The sequence below is a fragment of the Oncorhynchus keta genome, chromosome 27 (assembly GCF_023373465.1).
Source record: "Oncorhynchus keta strain PuntledgeMale-10-30-2019 chromosome 27, Oket_V2, whole genome shotgun sequence".
NCBI lineage: Eukaryota > Metazoa > Chordata > Actinopteri > Salmoniformes > Salmonidae > Oncorhynchus > Oncorhynchus keta.
In genome coordinates this window covers 30,003,327-30,012,779 of record NC_068447.1, presented here as the reverse complement: position 1 = coordinate 30,012,779, position 9,453 = coordinate 30,003,327, and the positions used below count along the sequence as shown (strand labels likewise).

General features: G+C 42.9%; 1 protein-coding gene across 1 annotated transcript; it reads left to right on the top strand.

The window, feature by feature from the left end:
* The first annotated feature begins 2,945 nt into the window (after positions 1–2,945).
* LOC118359757 (UDP-glucuronosyltransferase 2A1-like) lies at positions 2,946–9,036 on the top strand. Its single transcript, XM_035738440.1, has 2 exons — positions 2,946–3,134; positions 7,045–9,036. The coding sequence occupies exon 2, from the start codon at positions 7,052–7,054 to the stop codon at positions 8,678–8,680; it is 1,629 nt and encodes a 542-aa protein (XP_035594333.1). The 5' UTR covers positions 2,946–3,134; positions 7,045–7,051; the 3' UTR covers positions 8,681–9,036.
* The last annotated feature ends 417 nt before the right edge of the window (positions 9,037–9,453 follow it).

Below are 9,453 nucleotides of genomic sequence, written 5' to 3'. Positions count from 1 at the left end.
GAGTGTATTGTCATGTATGAACCTTTTTATAGACAGATTTTGTTACCTTTTGTTGTGTGTCACCTGATTCCTACAAAAGAAAAAAACTGATATCTAACAAAACGTGGCATTTATTTATCACTGAATACACATTATATAACACCCGTGAAGATTACTATTTGAAGAAACCACATGAAGGCATCTTCTCTAGGAATAAGACTAACACACTGTTTATCAGAACGGAATACAAGATTTGGAAAAAATAATGAATTTAATTGGGAAATGGTTGTTTCAGAGCCAAATGAGTATGTTCAAGGTGCTTTCCTCTTCCCACTTTCAATTCCTTGAGAGGTAGGCCTGTTTCATGATAGACAGTGGGGTGGGGTCACTTACTTACACCTTAAAAGGAAACTCCCTTTTCACTAAGGACCCAATTCTAAATTAGGATTCATGCACATGCATTATGTAAATGAGAGAATAAAGCAGGGGGAAAACTATTTATTTAAAAAATTACAAAATTATGGCATCCGCAAATACTCAGTTCAAGCCCGTCATAAAACGCTTTATGCAAAGTGATGCGCAAATTGCGTGTTTGTCACGTCCTGACCATAGAGAGCCCTTATTTTCTATGGTGAGTAGGTCAGGGCGTGACTGGGGGTTTACTCTAGTTTATTATTTCTATGTGGGGCTTCTAGTTTTGTTTGTCTATATTGGTCATTTTGTATGATTCCCAATTAGAGGCAGCTGGTAATCATTCTCTAATTGGGGATAATTTTTAAGGAGCATTTTTTTCCACCTGTGTTTTGTGGGATATTGTTTATGGGTAGTTATATGTGAGCACTCCATTGTCGTCACCTTCCTTTCGTTCTTGCTTTATTGTTTTGTGCGTTTCTAATAAATAATATGTGGAAACCATATCACTCTGCAGCTTGGTCCGATAATTATTCCAGCTAACGTGACAGAATATCCAACCACAACAGGACCAAGCAGCGTGCCCAGGAGGAGAGGGTAACATGGACTTGGGAGGAGATTCTGGACGGGAAGGGATCCTGGACTTGGGAGGAAATCCTGGCAGGACAGGATCACCTTCCTTGGCGGGGGACGCAAGGAGAGAAGGGAGGACAGCGACGACGCCAGGGTTTGCATCCACAGAGAAAGCCCACATTTTGGGGGGCACATGGGGTGATTGGCGGAGCTGAGGAGTGAACCAGAGCCAGTCTGGGTAAAGAGGGAGAAACTGGAGGTGAGTGAAAGGAGAGAGTCAGAGAACGTCAGAGAGGAGTGGATGGAGGTATTGGAGGAGAAAGAGCGGAGAGAGTTGTTGAGTTGGTGGGAGATGCACGACAGTTGCCCTAAGGAGTGTGTCATCAGTTTAATGCCACCTGAGTGGCTCCCCATACTCGTCCTGAGGAGCGTGCTATTAGTCTGGTGAAATCTGTGCCGGATCCACGCACCAGGACTCCAGTATACATTCACAGCCCAGTAAGTCCTGTGCCAGCTCTCCACACTCGCCTTGAAGTGTGTGTCACCAGTCTGGCACCACCTGTGCCGGCTCCACGCACTAGGCCTCCAGTGCGCCTTCCCAGTCAGGTACGTCCTGTGCCTGCTCCTCGCACTCGCCCTGAGGTGCGCGTCACCAGTCCGGTGCCACCTGTGCCGGACCCACACGTCAGGCCTCCAGTGCGCCTCCCCAGTCCAGAGCTTCAGGCGACGATTCCCAGTCCAAAGCTTCCGGCAATGGTCCCCAGTCCAGAACTTCTGGCGATGGTCCCCGGCCCGGAACCTCCTGCGACGGTCCACAGTCCGGAACCTCCTGCGATGGTCCACGGTCCGGAACCTCCAGCTCCAGGGCAGGAGCTTTCCTCTGTGCCGATGCCCAGTCCGAGCACGGTGTCCAGTCGAGCTCCAAGGCAGGAGTCTTCCTCTGCGCCGATGTCTAGTCCAAACACGGTGTCCAGTCCAGCTCCAAGGCAGGAGTCTTCCTCTGCGCCGATGTCTAGTCCAAACACGGCGTCCAGTCCAGCTCCATGGCAGGAGCCCTCATCTGCGCCGATGCCCAGTCCAGACACAGCGTCCAGTCCCGCTCCATGGCAGGAGCCTTCCTCGGTATCTAGGTCCAGTCCAGGCACAGTGTTCAGCCTGGGTCCATAGCTGGATCCGCGGGATGAGCGGGTTCTTCGTCCCGCACCAAAGCCTCCCCCGATGCTGGTTTCAGGTTTTGCGGCCGGAGTCCGCACCTTTGGGGGTACTGTCACGTCCTGACCATAGAGAGCCCTTATTTTCTATGGTGGAGTAGGTCAGGGCGTGACTCAGGGTTTAGTCTAGTTTATTATTTCTATGTGGGGTTCTAGTTCTAGTTTTGTTTGTCTATGTTTTGATTATGTTGTGATTTTGTATGATTCTCAATTAGAGGCAGCTGGTAATCGTTGTCTCTAATTGGGGATCATATTTAAGTAGCATTTTTTCCATCAGTGTTTTGTGGGATATTGTTTATGGGTAGTTATATGTCAGCACTCTATTGTCATCACATTTCTTTCTTGCTTTATTGTTTTGTGCATTTCACTAAATAAAGATGTGGAACCCTGATCACGCTGCACGTTGCTCCGAGTATGCTTCAAACGATCGTGACAATGTTAGATATATAATTCCCCTTTAGAGATCATATAACTGCTAATGCTTTTACTATTGGTTTTGAAACAATATTTAATTTTGAATGAATATACTTGCATGGGAATAAATCTCGTATCTTGCACTTTTCATGATCACATTGTTTTTGGATTATGAGAGGCTGAGTCATTGTGAATGAATTGTACATAATCCCCTCTGCATAATCTGTTTTTGGGGCAGGCATTATATTCCAGAACACATGCTTCAGATCAAGCACACCTTCTCTCCTTTGGCTATGGCCCAGACAATGTCACATATCTGGGTCAAAGTTCATTTGTACTTTTCCTGTGGTGTGTCAAAGTGCAACATATGTGTTTGTTTTAGTAGTCTCCGAAAAACTGTGTTGAGCAGTAGTGAAGAAACCACTGACAGGATTGCATTTTTCTTTGCCTTGGAGATATTCATCCCTATTTCTAAGTACTCTCATACTTAAAGGGACTTTTTGGGGCCACTTTCAACAAGGTGCTCATATCTTCTTCCTACCCAAGGTAAGATGTGGCCTTTTATTTTGGTATAGTATGTGTGTGTTACATTCTGTTCTTTGAAAAGAAATATCCATAATACTGTACCAAATAACTTCAAATAAATGTGGTCCAACCCCTGCTTTTTGCAGAGCCGCCCCTACTTTGGGTTCAGTCAAAGTTACGTTACACAAGTGGATGCAAAATGTTATGACTTTCTGCAAATGAGTAACAAAGGTATACTGGTACCTATACATAACATCCTCAAGCCTAAAGAGCTTCACATTTATGAGCACATTGTTCTCCCCTCCTTCAAACAACTAAATTCTGATTACACTGAATGAGACATCTATGTGCAGTGTATATCATCACATAAAAGTCCATTATCTTGTAAAAACTTGTTTGGCCATGTCCATTGTGGCTCACACAAAGGTTGGTGTCAGGTGAAGGAAGGGATACAACTTCAGTTCAAGTGTACACCGTGACTACAACAGTGGCAGTCCGTGCAGTTTAAAATGAGGGAGGACAATATATATTTTCCATGAGCATGGCCTTATTTCTATTACAGCGTATTGGATGACTGTCATTCATATTCCATTCAACCAGTTCAATTTAACTATGATAGATTAAGGCTACTACATGATACTCAAATTTTCTCTATACCCATCATGAAGTTGCTACAACCTAGCCTATGAATGAAAGTTTACAACGTAGGTGCACACAGGTTGAGAGAAAATGTTGAGGCGACAGAAGGTTGAGAGAAAATGTTGAGGCGACAGAAGGTTGAGAGAAAAATGTTGAGGCAACAGACAGTGACACATGGACAAACATTGACACATTCAATACTGCCTTGCACACTCTTGCCTGCATCTAGCTGATGTAGGGTGTAATCATTAGTCAAACAGTTGCAAACCAGAGTTTGTATAGGACAAATGTAGGTATGTATATTCCCGTTTTGTTCCGTTTGCTTCTGTTTAAGAAAAGTTTTTCAACAGAATCGACGGAATGAATACACCCCTGATCACGTGTAAAGACAGTTCACTTTCATAGCAGCCATGTTGTATTCCTTCTCGCATCTATGCGCTCTCCTCCTCTCACCTTTTCCCTTTGCTTGTGGATTTCAATCCACAACACATCAGTTGTACGTGTCCAGACAAAAAACCTTTCCAAGCCAGACCATATCTTAACCTCTACACACATCCTAAAGTAACGTCATAGTCAACATAGCTAATACAACTAATGCGTTAGTAAACCCGCTACGATCATGCAGTAACATTAGTGTAGTCAGTAAGTAGTTTAGCACTTAAACCGGAGGGCCTGGTGGCAATAAATTAGTCAAACCAAAAGCTTACCTTGACTTGGAGGAGTTCCAGTGTTGTGTTGGATAGTCATTGCCAGCTAGCTAACATAGCATCCCTCTGTTTGAGCAGGGTGCTTGAGTAGGCTAAACTCACTAGCTGCATTTGCTAGCTAAGTAAGTGAAACTTAAAGTAAAAAAATAAAATAATAATCTCTCTCTCCTTCTTGTCTTTCATTTTGGAATAAATTAATTTGTTAAAAACTGTTCAACTATTGTCTTTCTCTCTTTGAGTCAACTACTGTAGCTTATGCTTTCAGTACTTGATTTGCTCTCTGGTCCTTTGACTGGGTGGACAACATGTCAGTTCATGCTGCAAGAGCTCTGATAGGTTGGAGGAAGTCCTCCGTAAGATGGCATAATTACTGTGCAAGTCTATGGAAGGGGGAGAACCATGAGCTTCCTAGGTTTTGTAATGAAGTAAATGCACCCAGAGGAGGACGGAAGCTAGATGTCCTCCGGCTACACCATGATGCTTCCCTAAAGAGTGCCGTTGAGGCTATTGTAGACCTTCAATGCCAAAAAAATGTGTTTAATAAATTATTTGGTGACGTAAATACATTTAGTATAGTTTTATCTAAAAAGGATAACCTTTTAAATGTTTAACCATTTTTTAAATGAAATTCACTGGAGGATGGTACTCCCCTTCCTCCTCTGAAGAGCCTCCATGGGACAACAACTACTGCTATTTGAATGCTAGTCTCGCTTTTTATAATCTAAGGCCGGCCAAAGTTGAATTACTGTTTAACGGATGCCCCGCCTTACTTTTCTCCACACCCCACAAATATATGGGCAATGTATGATTTGCTTGTAATGCACTGTCCGCTCTCCTTTGAGGCTTTCCCAAATTTAAGCTCAAGAGACCAAACAGCCTCAGATCACGTGCTCAGATCATGTTCGAGCTTCGAGACAGTGAAACACACAGGCTCGCATCTGCAGATCACTTGCCGATGTTTATTTTTTCTCTCATGCTGTCATGGCTGAAGCCAGCGCCAAATGCCTACTATAATGGGACGTCCCTCATTACAAACAAACAGTCAGTTAAATGCATCAATTTCAGATATATTCAGATATATTCATCAGCAAAGACGCAGTGCAAGCTGATAGTATTTTGGACAACCAAATTGAAGTCAAAATTATTAATGAAATCGAAGTGTGTTAGCTGTATGGTGATTTGCGATTCATAATTTACATTTTACCGGTACTAGGTCAACTGATAACACCAAGACAGAATGCGTTTGAAGTGCGCACACGCTTCGCGCAGATCCATGATATGATATGAGGTCTCCAAGGTGGGGCAGCCAGACGAGACAATCGAAGGAGGATGCGTTGAGCAAAGTTACTGGGCTCGAATTTAGTCTTTAGCTCTATAGATTGATGCCTCTAATTGTGCATGTTATAAACAACATTTATTTTATTTTTAACCTTTATTTAACTAGGCAAGTCAGTTAAGAACAAATTCTTATTTTCAATGACGGCCTAGGAACAGTGGGTTAGCTGCCTGTTCAGGGGCAGAACGACAGCTCGGGGATTTGAACTTCCGGTCACTAGTCCAATGCTCTAACCACTAGGCTACCCTGCCGCCCCATTTTGATGATGATAGGCTATACTCTACGGCTGGATATGTGTATTTGTTTAAACATTAATTTGGCAGACCTAACTTGATTGACCCTCTTTCTTCAATACCTAGTCTATGACAGGCCTAATCATATTTGTATGGATATTTTGTTTATTTCGCCTATAGGCTATAGAGATGCATTCAGGTAATTAACTTATTATTATACATTAACATTTATTTTATTACACATGTATTGTCAATCATTCTGTAATTAGATTTTTTAAAAGTAGTTTACTCTATTGCCCTATGCATCACATTCAATTAGGAGATTGGATTGCACTTTTTTATAATCAGGAATAAAGAAACTGTCACAAGTTATACTTCCCATTGTGTTTAATTTCTCATGGTTATAACAACATTGTAACATCTGCATTCTTTTTAAGAAAAATAGTGTAGGTTTTCCCATGGAACAATATAACTGTTGAAGCTCACATTAGGCCTAGAGCCTGCACAAGTGCCTAGGACAATGTGGTAAAGTTATTCCTTATCCACTTAATGTTTTTTTCTCACTTGCCTCACTTTTCTGGGGGGTTGAATCCATTAAACAGTGAATCAATTGTGTTTGGCCTAACCACTATTTATTCTCAATAATGGCCTCACCAACATATCTGCCTAGCTTGCTTCTTATCCTCTTCTGCCGGGCAATCTTAAAGTTGCAGCATCTCACTGATTTATCTTTTTATCAATGGCAGTCTGTTACCGCCAATGTAGCTAAAATATAAAAGAACATATGCAACCAATGCATTGAATTCATGTTTGAGATAGTAAACAACTAGTCACATTACTTAAATGTGTGTGTGTGTGTGTGTGTGTGTGTGTGTGTGTGTGTGTGTGTGTGTGTGTGTGTGTGTGTGTGTGTGTGTGTGTGTGTGTGTGTGTGTGTGTGGTGGTGGATGAAAACACTTTTAGACTGTTCAAACACAGAAAGCAACAATATTTGTTACATTCTTTGTCCTCTCCAGACAAACCATGCTAGTCACCGTGGCAGCCCCACTTTGCTTCCCTCCACATCCTGCTCTCTTCCTCCTGACCTGTCTCCTGTGGGTGTTCCCAGCTCAGAGCCATGCTGGCAACATCCTGGTGTACCCTGTGGACGGCAGCCATTGGCTCAACATGGACATCCTCCTGCGAGAGCTGCACCAGCGGGGGCACTCTTTAATGGTGGTCCGCTCGTCCACCAGCTGGTACGTCCCTGAACACGCTCCCCACTACTCCTCCGTCACAGTGCCGGTGCCCAGGGCCAGCAGACAGGAGGACCCACAGTACATGGCATACTTCCTGAAGAGGAGCCTGGAAATATGGACACGAGAGCGCTCCGTTTTGTCCTTTATTGAGCTACAGAAGGAGACTATTAATTTGCTGGAGGAGGCCCATCGCAGCAGTGCTGAAATGGCCCTCTTAGCCATGGAGGACAAACAATTAATGGAGAAGCTGAAGGCAGCCAACTTTGATTTAATGTTGACTGATCCTGGATTTGCAGGAGGAGTTGTATTAGGGACTTACTTGGGTCTTCCTATTGTGCTTAACGTTCGTTGGATCACTAATGCAGAGGGACACTTTGCAATTGCACCTTCGCCCCTTTCTTACATACCAACTATCGGGTCACTGGTCACAGATAAAATGAGTTTTGCCAACAAACTGAAAAACTTCTTGCATTATGGAATCGCTCTTTATATTGATTATGGCATAACAAGACCCTTATACCAGGGTGTGATCAACAAATTCATCGATCCAAACACCAACATCTATTCTCTCATTCAAGGGGCTGACCTATGGCTGATGAGAGTGGACTTTGTGTTCGAGTTCCCACGCCCCACCATGCCCAACGTGGTCTACATGGGGGGCTTCCAGTGTAAGCCTTCTAAGCCTTTGCCAGCAGAGTTAGAGGCATTTATGCAAAGCTCGGGGGAACATGGGGTTGTGGTCATGTCTTTGGGGAGTCTGCTGGGTAGCCTCCTACCGGAGATCTCAGAGGTCATTGCCACTGCCTTCGCCCTCCTGCCTCAGAAGGTGGTGTGGAGACACACGGGAGAGAAGCCCTCTACTCTAGGCAACAACACACTGTTGGTGAACTGGCTGCCTCAGAATGACCTACTGGGCCATCCCAAAACTAGAGGCTTTGTGACACATGGGGGCACCAATGGGATCTATGAGGCCATCTACCATGGGGTTCCCATGTTAGGCCTTCCTCTAATTTTTGACCAGTTTGACAACATGCTGCGTCTACAGGCCAGGGGTGTGGCTAAGGTTCTCGAGGTGACAACCCTAAAGGTGGAACCTATGACACAGGCACTGACAGACATCCTGGACAACAGGAAGCACTATAGAAACAATATGCGCAGGATGTCAAAGCTCCACCATGATACACCTCTCAAACCAATGGACAACGCCATCTTCTGGATAGAATTTGCTGTGAGACACAAGGGTGCAGCACACTTGCGCACTGAGTCCTACAAGATGCCCTGGTATGCTTACCACAATGTGGATGTGCTGGTACTTCTCCTGACTGTTGTAGTCTCTGTCCTGTTACTAATGCTAATGACTTGCAAGGTTTTAGGCAGGGCACTTTGCCGAAAGAAAAAGGAAAAAGTGCAGTAATTTCTGAAGAATTTGTTTTACATTCTACAGTACATTCAAATTATCTGGTGCAATTGAAATCCACTACAAGACAAATGGGCATGAAACTTTGTCAAAATCAGACTATAGATGATTAATCAATCACTCTTTCTTGTAATAAAATAAAAACAGCAATTTAGCAAATGTTAAATCAATGCAATCTTGTCAATGTCACAATATTGCTAATACAACATTTTTATAGATTTTTAAAGAACTTTATTTTTTTTACAGACATTAAAATGTACCCATCACCTATAACCATGTTCATATTCACATAATACCACAATCTCTTTCTTGGTCAACACAAAATAATTACAAAATAAAATGGTCGACAACAATGTGATGCATTTTTTGCTTTTATGTCCTAGATTTCTGAGTGGTGGATTTGACTAATGTTTGTGTGGTACAGCTAAATATTTTAAACAGTTAAAAAAATAAAGTGCCCATCAGCTGTATGGTATTGACAATACACATCTCTCCAATTTATGAACAGTTCCATTTGCTTGCACTACGCAAGAAAAATGCAGTAAAAAATTTGCAAAGCAAATTAAATATAACCTAATGAATTATCTTCAGGTTACAAAAGTTGTCTCAAGTTTCTGGGGATCATGATCAGACATGCAATCTATCTTCAGTCAGATATTTAAAAACTATTATAGAACCTATATACTGAGTGCACAAAAAATTAGGAACACCTGCTCCATCCATGACATACTGACCAGGTGAATACCAGTGAAAACTATGATCACACCTGT